This window comes from Phaseolus vulgaris, chromosome 3, assembly GCF_000499845.2.
Source record: "Phaseolus vulgaris cultivar G19833 chromosome 3, P. vulgaris v2.0, whole genome shotgun sequence".
NCBI classification, from domain to species: Eukaryota; Viridiplantae; Streptophyta; class Magnoliopsida; order Fabales; family Fabaceae; genus Phaseolus; species Phaseolus vulgaris.
In genome coordinates this window covers 44,722,593-44,736,246 of record NC_023757.2, presented here as the reverse complement: position 1 = coordinate 44,736,246, position 13,654 = coordinate 44,722,593, and the positions used below count along the sequence as shown (strand labels likewise).

The 13,654-nt window shown below is 25.6% G+C and overlaps 1 protein-coding gene across 1 annotated transcript; it reads right to left on the bottom strand.

Annotated features, from left to right (window-relative positions):
• Nucleotides 1-11,223: 11,223 nt before the first annotated feature.
• LOC137808054 (14 kDa proline-rich protein DC2.15-like) lies at nt 11,224-12,133 on the bottom strand. The gene has a single exon (XM_068608961.1). The coding sequence runs from the start codon at nt 12,024-12,026 to the stop codon at nt 11,508-11,510; it is 519 nt and encodes a 172-aa protein (XP_068465062.1). The 5' UTR covers nt 12,027-12,133; the 3' UTR covers nt 11,224-11,507.
• Between the last annotated feature and the right edge of the window lie 1,521 nt (nt 12,134-13,654).

Here is a 13,654-nt window from a genome sequence, read left to right as displayed (position 1 = left end):
TTAACCGCATTCGTAAATCCTTTTTTACCTTAAATTTTGAAGCGCGCCACACACAATTTCAAACTTTATTTCTCGTCTTTGTCTTCGTTTCGCGTTTGCACTCTGAGTTCGTCTCCTTCTACTGCATCTGCATTCCATTTGTGCAATGTAAGTTTCTTGAACTCTCTTTTTTCCTCTTCATCTTCACAAATATATGCATAAATGTTTTTCGTTTTTCTTATATATGTTTTTTTCCTTGCATTAGTGGTCTCGAAGCACTCTTTCATTGTCTTCGTGGTTTCTTGTGGATTTTTTGGTTTGCTCCGTTGCTGCTTCCCTGTCCGTCGTCGCTTCTGCTGCCGCCACCGTTGTTCGCTCCCGTGACTCTTCATCAATCTTGGCTTCACACAAGATTGACGATGTTTTAAAATTTTTAATTTTTTTTAATGATTCGGCATATACAAGTGCGGTTAAAGCAAATAACCGCACTTGTAAATGGTATTTATAAATGCAGCTATATAGCCGCATTTATATTTTTTGATTTACAAGTGCATGTTGATCAAATGCGGTTATAAAGCCGCATTTATAAATTCAAAACAACCGCATTTGTTTTATGTTTCTGCACTAGTGTCAGGACCTGGAGCACTATTACCATTAAGGTTAAAAACAACATTCTTGATCTCCAAAAAATCAGGACATTTAAGCAACATCATATTCTCCTCCGAGGAAACCAACTCAGGAATATAAGTACCAATAAAATCTTCCATATTGTTTGCATCCTGATCATGAGAAATAGACTCGGCATAAAGAGTTTTATAAAAGTCCAAAATATGTTCCTCAATGAGTGTAGGATCCTCAGTAACAACATTATCAATTCGTAGACGATGAATCCCACTAAAATTATTCCTCCTCTTGACCATAGCATGGAAAAAAGCAGTATTTCTATCCCCATCTTTAAACCAAAGCATTTTAGCCCTTTCTTTCCAAAACAAATATTGACAGTGAAGAGCCTGATCAAGCTCCTCTTTAGCGATCCTTTCTTGACAGAGAAGTCCATCAATATCAGACGTACTAGCAGTCTCTAAATTTTGTTGAATACCAAGCAGAAGACCCTGTTTAAGAAGAACTGCATTGTGAACATTACCAAAAGAATTTTTATTCCAGTCACGTAGCTCAACTTTCAACCTTTTTAACTTATGATGTCAAATAAACATAGGACAACCAACAACCTTATTAGCCCAATCAAATTAATTTTTAACATTACATAACTTACTACCCAATATATAAACAATAAAATTAAAAGAAAAAATATGAGGCGGCAGAAGTCCTGTCAAGTTGGCACGACTTCAGTATGACATGGCAGAGTCGTGTCTTATTGGGACGATTTGTGCATATGAAGTTGTGCCGAATTGGCACGACTTGCCTAAACTTGTAACTTTTTTTAAACGAACTCCATTTTGGTAAAAAACAAAAAAAAAAATTAACTCTATCATGATCAAAATCTCCAAAATTTGACATATCAGACATCATGAAGCCCTCTTTCTAAGATAACATTAAAAAAATAACCTTAATTAATATTAGTTAAAATAAATATAGTTAATATTGATTAAAAAATATCAATTAACATTAATTAAGATAAATCTGGTTGAATAATTTGACTAAATAATGTCTTTTAATAATTAAATATGTTTAATATTAAAATATTTGGTAATAATTAGAATACTCTAATCAACTAACAAAATTAAAAGAAAATTAATTTAAGTAATTTTATCTAAAATTTAAAATAAGTACAATTAAAATTCAATATATTACAATTTTTGTGAAAATTGTGATTTTTTTTTATCTAAACACATTATGCAAGTTACTCCCTCATTAAAAAATATAAAGGAGAAAAACATGCTAATTTAATCTCTCCATAAAAACTTTTACAAGAGAAAAATAAGTAAAAATTAATAATAAATTATTCTATTAATTAAGATTAATTTACGTATAAGTTAACTTATAAAGGTTTTTCATATAACTTCTCTAACTCTTTTTTTTTTGAACTTATAATAAAATTCATCTACTTTTTTTAACTTATAAGTCTTAATAGAGAAATTTATCCAAAGATATTTTAAATAACTTTAAAAGAATTTATTTTTATTTTTATCATTCGTTTTAATGAGTGAATATTTTTAATTGTTAATTGAAATCTTAAAGAAATATCGATAATACCTATCATTCACTTCCTTGAAAGTTAGTATTTTTTATGAGTTACTAAACTTAATTATTAAATTTAAAAAGTGGACAATGATGATAGAAACTCTTTGGTATACCTTGATTGTAACCATTAATTTTCATATATTTAATAATTCTAATAAATAATTAATCTTAATTGTCAAAATATAATGGGATCATCAAAACACTATATCATCAAAATATAATAAATAATGGGATCATAAAGTCATTTTATGTTTAGGCACCAAACAATTATTACCGTAAAATATGATAGTTATCCAATTTTATCAAGACCTCCTACTTCTATGTTTCTTAATTTCTCACAATATGAAGAAGGTATTCCCTTTTTTTAATATTTCCATTTCCATTTTTTTCTTTTTATTTAAATGTTGTCCCCGTCTGCAAAATCCATAAAATATTAAATAATACTTTTTAACAGAAAAGCTTCTTTTAATATTCCGTTTAAAAAGATAAAAAACATTAACCAAAATAGTATATTCCAATATATTTATTTAACACCGGGTTCATACCTAAAACTTAAAAAACGGAGAACATCTCTTTGGCAATTCAATAAAAAAAATATACTAATTATGTATAAAAAAAGTATATGACTTGATTTTATTTATTTATAATTTTTAAATTTTTATTTTTCTCCACATAAAAATGTAGATTGGTTATTTAACATGATATAGTCTTTTTGAAAGTTATATCTATTTATTATATATCTCTTATCAATATATAATAATAATAATAATAATAATAATAATAATAATAATAATAATAATACACTACAAGAAAATCATGAAATATAAAACCAATTTTAGAGACTAAAAATAATTAGTTGCTATAGTGACTAAATTAGAGACTAAATAAATTTTTTGTTTCTAAATTAGTTTATATGATTGTTAAATGGTTTCTAAATTGGTATCTAATTAGCAACTAAGGTTTTTGCTACCAAATTTAGAATATAAATAATTGGTAGTTAAAACATTGGTAGCTAATTAGATACCAATTTATAAACTATTTTACAATAATATAAACTAATTTAGAAACCAAAACTTTTTTTAGTTTTTAAGATGGTATCTAATTTAGTTACTATTGCAACTAATTATTTTGGTCCCTAAATATTGATTTCTATTTCATGATTTTCTTGTAGTGATAATAATAATAATAATAACTCAAATGTTATTTTTCTTTTATATAAACTTCAAATGTTAAATAATAGACATTTCCATTTATTAATAATTTTCACGGACATAAAAAAATTACATTAAAAACTTATTATTCCATATATGATATGATTGAAGTGTTGTGAGTGGGTAAGCTTGACATCAACCAATCATTAGGAACCAAAAATGCATTTTTCACGCTTTAAGATTATGAAAGTTAGTGAAACAGTTAATCAGCTTAGGGATTGTATGTGGATAATAGTAGTAGGAGAATTGTAGAAACAAAGGAATAAGAAGATATTTAAGAATGACAGAATAGATCATATTAAAGTTTTTACTATGGTATTGTGTGTTACATGTGATAGTAGTTGTTATGGTAGAGTAGTTTTTTTGTGTAGATTATACTATTTGATTTATTTTAGATATTTATCTCTTGAATATAAAAAGAACTAATTATATCTTCTTGTATAAAGATTGAGATATCCCTAAAATATTTTTTTTAATAAGAAAAATGATATGATGTCCACCAAAAGTTTTGTTGGTGTCAGCCTGTAATCAATTTCATTCCTTTTTTTATAACAAATATTTTTTTAAGGGAAGTTAACTATATTTCTGTTTAAGTTATGTATGTATTTTTAGATATTTGTAAAGTAATTAAATAGATTTCTTATATAAGATCGAGCTATTGATTTTTCAACAGGAATAATAAAATAATAAAATGGGGTATTTTGGGAAGATAAATTATTATGTCACAAATTGAAAGTTTTGACCTGTTTAAAGGCACACTAGGTTTTTTTTTTTTTTATATTTCTAATAGGATTATTTGTATTAAATACTGGGAAGAAAGCGCTTTTTTATATTTCTAATAGGATTATTTGTATTAAATACTGGGAAGACAAGCGCAAGACTGTTTTTTTTATTTTATTATTATTTATATATATATATATATAATATTAAAATAAAATATAGTGAGAAAAGATACAATAGATATCTTTAATTTAAAAAAAAATCAGAAAATCAGTTTAAAACATAAAAGTAGAATACCAAACCCTTCATTTTCTCCAAATAAAATGATCCATATTTATCAACCATTAAATCAAAATAAATAAAATAAATAATAAATTTTAAAATAACCAATAGAAATTAATAAAATAAAATATTAACAATGATAAAATAAGAATAAATTTGTGTATACTAAAAACAATTATGATGGAAACCCTCTTCACATATATTAAAAATATATTTGAACACGTAAATATTTTTCAAAATTTTAATTAATTAATTACTATTTTTAATTACAAAATAAAAAAATTATTACTTTACATAGAAACTTAAACGTATGTTCTAATAATTGAAGTTACATTATTATTGTATATTTTTTATATATACATATTTTAAATAATATAATAAAAATTACTTTTTAATATTTTTATTTAATTTTTAAATTAAAAGAAAGTTTGACTCACACCTCCCCTCTGATCCACCAAATTAATAATCAGAGAAGATGAGTTAAAATGGACTATTCAATTAAACATATTAATTTGTTTGTAGTTAATCTATTTTGTTAAAATGGACTATTCGTGATAAGTTAATCTATTTTGTTATTCCTAATTATTTGTTTATTTTTATATGAGAATCATAATTTTATAATATAACTTCTTTTAATTTTAATTAAAATATTTAATTAAGAAATAATGATAACTAAATTCATGATAAATTATTGAAAATTCAAAGAAAAATAATAATTTTGAATTTTTAAAATAAAAATTTGTTGTCATATATTTATTATTAATAATTACTATACTTCTTTTCAATTTCCTTAAAGTATTATCTTTCGGAATACAATATTTCGATTAATATTTTAAAAATATCACGATTGAAATGGTCATTTTAGAAAAGTTAATCTACTAAAAAAATATTACTATTATTATTGTTAATAATAAATAAGAATCATTAATTCATATGAAAATAAATATAAATATGTATATATTATTGGATAGTGTGAATAAAGACAATAAAACATGTTAGTTACAACATGTGGACAGGGCAATAACCTAATGAAAATTGTACTTAACACATTTCATACTAATGGCGTTTGATATTAGATCTCCGTGAAGATGATGGTGTAGTGGACCCACTTTGGTTAAACGAAGCCCGTGACTCTTATCTGTAAATGCTCATAGAATGATTGCTATTTTATAAATTAAAAAAGTTTAGCAGAAAAGCTTCCATCATGTGACCCTTTTCAAGGTCCGAACGCGTGGAAATAATTAATTTTGCTTTTAAAAGTAATTAGCAGTCTTGATCAATGGCTAATCTGGATTGTGTTTATCTTCAACGAGAGTTAAAGTCAATTATTATGTAATGGAGTGCGTAATTAAGCTTTGATCTCGGATATATTAAAAGGTATCAATTCAAATTAATCAACGCAGGGCAATAGATTACGGAGCCTTCTGTTCTGCCTTTCATTTGTAGGCTTCTCTCCTTTCGTTTTCAAACTTAACTCTTCTTACTTTCAACAAAATAAATTTAATTACTCTTTCTGTCTTTCTTATTTCGGTGTGTTTTAAGTAATTTTATTTTTTTATGATAAAATCAGAATCAAATTTAATTAAAGGATTGTTTTTCCAAAAATTATTGATTCTTTTTCTAAATATTATTTTATTTACTTGTTAATTAAATCACCTATTTATGCTATAAATTATTATATTTTAATAATTTTATTAAACTTTTATTATTCATATTTGCATTTATTAAATTCACTTTTTATATTTTAGACTTAATCTTTAGATATTAATATGGTTCATAAAATCTTAATAATATACATGATTTTATGTACTTGTAATCAAAATTCAATAAAATAATTAGTAGGATGAGAGACCTTTTAATTTAACGGTATTGGACTTCTCAACCTTGCCATTGATCTTGTGTTCACTAAACAGATCGTAGTGATATAAAAAAGTAATTTGAGTCGTATTAATAATATGTTCCAGATTTACATATTTGTTTCTGACTAAACAGGTCATGAGTTTGACTGCATATATATTCCGTATCTCGAAAGCATTTTGAAAAAAAAATCATTATATTACTTTTATCAGTTATAAATACAAACATTAAAGCTTCATATTTTATTAAAAAAATCAGAATATTGATCAATTTTAAAAACTAAAGTTACAGTTACTTTAGGACAAAAAATATCTTACACAAAAACTACAGATTTAATTTTTTTTTCTACTTATCAATATTCAATTCAATATATATAGTGCTTTTAAAAAATCAATTTGATTCAAAACTTTTTTAAAAAAGTTTCAATTTATTCCTTCCGTTAAGTTTTTACCAACGTGACATACACGGCACAAGTTACATACGTGAAATCTCTCTGATTTTTTTTCTCTTTTTTCTCTTTCATTAATGACTTTCATCTCTCTCCAATTTTAAATTAATGTATATTATACATATATATATATATATATATATATATATATATATATATATATATCAATTCCTCCCACCAAAGGGTAAATATGGTTACCAAAGGAACTCTTTTTATACTACACTGCTTTTTCTATATCTATCTTTTAAAGTTTTAATATGGACTTAAAAAAAATATAGTACTTTTTATTTATTAATAAAATAGTTATGAAGTTTTTTATTTTATCTTTTTTATTTCTATAAAATTGATTTGAAGTAAGGTAGAAAGTAAAATATGCTTAATAAAAGAGTAATTAGGTTATCTTAAATTTTGGAAATTAAAAGTAAATAAAACAAATCTTTCAAAATGTTGCCAAGTAAATGAGAAAGGAAGCAAGATATAGAGTTCAATTATACTTTACAAATTGAGAAAACATCCTTTTACTTTTTTTTAAAAATGGCAAAAAGTTTGAAATTGACATTTATTAGTCACAATGGTACTTTGTTGTTAACTTCATTATGACTTGTTCTTATCAATAAAATTCAATTATCTAAATCATCCAAATAAATTAAAGTGGTTAATTTAGTTGAGAACAATTTTTTAAAAATTCATATATTTTTTAAATTACTTTTGCAATTATTCTTTCTCTTTTCTAATTATTTGTCAATACAACTCATCTATTTTTTAATTAGAAATATTCACTATAAAATAATCAATGAAAGAGAAAACATAATGATTCTTCTAAAAAAACAAACACTTCTCTTTTAAAAATATTCAGGTCTTCTAAAAAGGAACTAAAAGGAGAATAAATGTTATAAAATTTAGGAATTATAATCATAGTAGATATCTCTCACAAATTTGAGGACTACAATCAACGTTTACTCAATTATTATTGGAGTAAATATATCTCTACCCATTTTCATTTGAAAAATAATTATCTTTCTAATTTTTTTTTGTAATAATATATATATATATATATATATATAGTAAGTATGTATATAATATTAAAATTTATAAGGGTAAAATAAATTATTTATAAGACCATGCCTTTCATAACATGTTTCTAAAAATTTTGTCATATCACATGTGACTTTTGAAAAACTCACATGGTTTGTTTTAAACTTGACCATTGAAAATAAAATCGAATGATTAATATTTATTCATTTTATTCTTACATAAAAAGAAGTTTCTCTCACGGGATATGTAACATCCGTATTTTCTCTAATATTTGATTAAATAGATTCAAATTAATTAAAAATGAAAAAAAAATAATTTAAAGCATAACTTATATGGTGTTTAAATTCATGTTAAATGCATTACATGTATTCGCAAAAACATTGTTGGTAAAAAATCTATGGCAATCGACGTTATTTTACAACTTTTGTTAGTGTGAAACATTATGGTTGATTTTTTTGACTAGCTTTAATGTTAAACATTGTGCAGTGGTTTAATTCCAGTTAACGAGATAAAGTCATCTGCGATCTTATAATCCATTAACACCCTAACATTGCATGTGGTTTTGAAATATTTTATATTTATTAATTTTTATTATTAATAAATAAATTATTATTATTTTTTATCTTTATTAACATTATAAATTATAAACGATTTCTTAATTTTTTTATTAACAAAAAATTAATTAAATAAATAAATAAGAAACACTTAAAATATTTCAATTTTAATATAAAAAAAATAATTAAACTATCTAAATCCCAGCCGAAATTCTCCTAAATCAGCAGAAAAAGAGTTGTATACATATAGCTGTTAAAAGGTAATCCAAAAGACAACAAGAAAAACCCCATAACAACTTTATTTACGTTTCATAAAACATCTCCACTTTCCTCTACACGCCATGTTTCTCTGTTTTTTTTTTTTTTTAATTGTAACACCATTTTTTTATCAGTAATAAAAAATCAATAAATGGAAATCACTTTAGAGGTAATTCAACCTTTATACATATTTAACATTACCATTCTCCTAGCTAGAGCTGCTTACTAGAATGCAAAAAAAAATAACGGATCATCCTCATACAGTTCAAAGAATTCAGAACCCAATTTGAGTAAGAAAAGGGATCAGAACTAGACTTTGCATAAATCCAAAACTAAACATTTACTTACACAAAAACAAACACTTAATATTACCTTATTAATTTAGCAACGTGTTTATAACATACGCTAATGTCATACTAGCTTAATTTAAGACTATCTAAAATTTATGTAATTTTTATAATGTTATTATTATCTTTTAATTAATTGTAATGGTTATTCGTAAAAGTAAAATTTTATGCTATGTTTACAACTAAAAGATAAAAATTTACATAAATATTTTCAAAAGAAAAATAAACTAAAATAAATAATATGTCAAATTAATAATCAGCTAACTAGGAAATGTAATCCAAGAATTGAAATTTGGTTATATATTAATTAAATTTGAAATGTGTGATAAAATATATCGAAGTAACTACTATTTTTTCTAAAATATGTAAAAGTCAACACTTGCTGCTAAGAAATATTCATATTTTTTGGTTTGAGAATTATTTTGAGATTGAATAAAGTGTGATGGTTATACTCCTTGATAAAACACCTAAATTATAGCAAAAGAAATATATATTTAGCAACCAAATTTATGTGTTTAGTTTAAGCGTGTCAAAACATGCCTTAAGCAATAATTGCTTCTCCCACCTAAGCAAGTCCGAATGTGCAAGTGAGAATTTTTTCTTTTTTTACTTCAAATTCGAAGTGTTTTATAATTCCATTAATCTTGGATCAAAAAGTAATATTACAAACATATAAATAAGTACAATTCTCAATAAAAAAAATATTATTACTACGTATTTATTGTAATAAATACTGAATATTTATTTGAATCAAAATATCTTTTAAGAGCTAATAAATAATGAATAATTTTATTAAAGGAGAAAAATGAAAGCGGAAAAAGAAAGAGTTAGTCGAACCAATTTAAGAAGTGAAAGAAAAAATGTATACCGAACTATCAAAATAAAGGAGTGAATTATTGAATTGGTAGAAGTTGTTTTGAACTAAAACACTTTTACTCCCTTAGCCTATTTTGTTCTTACTTCAACAACCTAGTGTCTTAAACATTATCACTTTATGCAGTAGCTTGATTCACTTAAACTAGGAACATTTTGTATTGAATCTTGCTACCATCATAATTATTTTTCTGATAAAAAAATAAGCCTTTAGATCACTTTTTTTGACATCTCTTTTTGTAAAAGCAAACTTCGTTACAAATCTCCCATTTATTAAATTTTGTATTGTCGAATAAAAAAACTTCGTTACAAATTTTCCACGTAAGTTTTTAAGTATTTTCAAAACTATCCTTTTTAGTAGAATAAAAGATAGTTTTGAAATAAGAAAATAATATATTGAAATTAATTTGACATTTAAAAAATTACAAATTTATAATTTTTTCTTGAAATTAATCAAGTATTCAGAATTTTTGTAACTTTAAAATTCATTTCTATTAATTAAAATAGTTTCTGACATTCTATTTTTTTAAATATATATATATATATATATATATTTAGTATTTTTGTAGTTTTTTTTATAACATTAAATAAAGTTACGCGATTAAATTAGTTTTACATGATATTATGTTTTTGCAAACATTTTCCCAATTTAATGTTCATGACATGTTTTATATGATGTTTCTAAAAATACATTGTAAAGTTTAATTTAAAAAGAGTTTAGAACTAAAAAAAAATGAGAATTACTACTCACTAACTTATTTTTTTGTTGCTTATTTGGAATTTTAACTTTAAAATATGTTGCCAAAAAAAAAAATAGGGCAAACGTCAGAAACTCATTCCCAATGCACCTGCACGATTGTAGGTTTGTGTTCAATGATGTAGGATTATAGATTCTCAATAATATAATGTTTAAATTAAAATATAATTATATATAAATTATTGAACTTCGAAAATCGAGAAGCCTGTTACCAAAATTCTCGAGAATGAATAACTACAAAAGAAATAATAAATAAAAACTATTTTAAAGATAAAAATAATTAGATCATATTGAAAGTATATTCCATACTTGGTTTCGCGATTGTATTCTTTATATTCATGTGAACAAAAGTTACTAAAAATAATGTTAATCAGCTAGATGTAGATTATGGACCAAACACACAGTCAAATGAACCAGTTGGCCTGAAGCCATAAATCGATAATTATTATGATTCAGTTTAATTGGGTAATTATTCAGAGATAAATAAAAAGTAAAATAGTAGTGGTTGCACGTGGAGTGATAAAGTGCAGTAGTCACGGGGTCGTTGCAGAGACCATGGCTGTGTTTGCTTTCTATTCGTTTTTATTTTTTTCTCAAATTTGTTTCGCAGTGCCCTAGTTGGGTGTTGGACAGAAGTTCTAAAGGGAAAGTAATTTTTCTGATCAGCCAGCTAATGCTTTCATCACCAAAAAGACAAACATTTGAAGGAAGCAATAAAATGAGGTGTTTGTAACATTAATCATTTATCAATCAGTCAAATAAATAACACTATCATCTTTGATTCCTTTCGCTTTACATAAGAAAGCGTTGGGATTTATTTAATGCGACACTTTTCCTGATAAAAACAAACACTAATTAAAGCGACAGAATAACGAGGAGTTAACCATCCATGCACGTACTGGAGAATCGAACCACGATGAATGAAATTTGGAAAATAAAACAACAGAAAGCCGGAAGTAGCACCAACTTGTGTATTGGCCATGATTAAGAACATTGGAAATCACGTGGGGCTTGTATAGAGCAAACGTTGAGAAGCAAGGAGAGAGAGATGGGAAGGTTGAGGTTGATGCCCAAAATGTTTGCTCTAAGGGCAGTGCAGAGACACACTGCAGCCTCAAGATCAACGAGACCACTGAGGAGACTGCAGCAAGGGGTAACTGGTGGTTGACCCAAGGTGACGTTCACCAACCCGTTTAGCACATTGGCACACACTCCTAGTTTGAGTGCATCACGGGGGCAAGAGGCACCAGAACCACCAGAGCCGCCTGAACCACCAGAGCCACCTGAACCACCAGATCCACCAGAACCACCAGAGCCACCCGAACCACCCGAGCCACCGGAACCTCCCGGGCCACCGGAACCACCTGAAGGACTTGGTTTCACAGGCTTATGCTTTGGCCTAGGCTTATTGCCAGGGCATGTCCCACAAGAGGAGACAAGGGCAAAGAAGAGGATGTTGAGTGTGAGGAAAAGAGCAAGGGAAGAGTGAGTTTTGGAACCCATCTTAAACTCTTGTAGTTGCTAATATTTCTTTCAACTAAATGAATCACAAACACTACTTAGCTACAAAAGAGAAGAGAGTGTTTGTGGGGGTATGAGTTATTGGCAATGAATGGTGGTTTATATAGTGTTTTTGGAATGAAGGTAGGGTAAATTATTTCAGAACAAATTACTGAATTTATATTTATTAAAATAGTTAAACGGGTTTAAGAGAAGGGTTTTAGCTGGCAGAGAAGGAACCTTGAATTAGGTTTTGGATGCTTGTGAGGTGATATTGTGGGTCTCAAATTCAACGGCGCATGATCCAGGGTAAAGTTTTGGCACACGTGGACCACTCCATTGCACCGTAGGATCAGTGAAAATGCAGATATTTTTTAAAGGATGTATAATAATAATACCAGCATTCATACCTCAATTTTTCATCAGGGTTTTTTTGGATACCTATAAACTCTACAAAACACCTTATTCATTTTTTTTTCTATCTTTCCAACATATTATAATTTATAACTTTGTTCTTTTATTTATGTCTCTATTTAAGCCTATACATTATTAGCATATAGGATGCTCAAAAAATATATTATAATTTATAACTTTGTTCTTTTATTTATGTCTCTATTTAAGCCTATACATTATTAGCATATAGGATGCTCAAAAAATATTTTCCTTCTTTTTATCATTCTCTTTTTACACGGCATATCCTAATTATATTTATTATTTATCTGCTTTATTTCCGTCTCTCTCTAAGTAATGCTAGGCGCATAAATATCTACAAAACATTACTCTTTTCAATTACTAATTTTGCACGTGGAATAGAGATACGTTAATAATATTTAGTTAGTTGGTCACTAATAGCTTATAGCAAGCTTAAATCATGATTTAGAGGTGTGTATATGATTTTCTTTTACTTATTTGAGTTTTAGATTTATTAAATATATACTTAAATAAATTGCTTATTTATCTCTGGTTCATAGACTTTTAAACTTTTAAAATAAAAAATAGATTTTAACTTTAAGTTTCAATTTATTCCAGTTTAAAAAAGTACAGTATACTTTAAGCATGGTATACATTATATAATATATCTTCGTAATTTATATGAACTCCTTTTAAATATAATATATCTTCATAATTTATATGAACTTTAAAAAAGAGGATATGATGAGTTTAAATATAAATATATATAATAAAAAGTAAATTTGTAATTAAATTATATAAAAAATATTAAAATAATAGTATTAAAACTTGTAATATAGTTGTATTAAAACTTCTCAATATATTATTATCCTTTAACTAATCATAATTTAAGTTTAGATTATGAATCATGAGCACCGACAACTTTCTCGACTAGAGGAGATCTCAAACTAGGAGACACACACTTCTGTTAAATAGTTTATTTTGTCCGATTTTTTTTTTTTTTACACAACACTTGTTTGTTATATTTTTTATACGTCATTTACATGTTTGAATCGTGTTTTTTTTATGCATAAGCAATCATGATTTGAATATTATATTTGGTAAACTAGCCCGGACACATACATATTTATACACTAAAAATTATGGTAAATTTAAATTATTTAACCACAGCAAGATTTATTTTGATTAATAATGCAAATATATAATTAATATTTGGTAAT

What these genes read in the sequence shown, in the direction of transcription:
- LOC137808054 (XM_068608961.1), bottom strand. Translation starts at nt 12,026, where the DNA reads ATGGGTTCCAAAACTCACTCTTCCCTTGCTCTTTTCCTCACACTCAAC.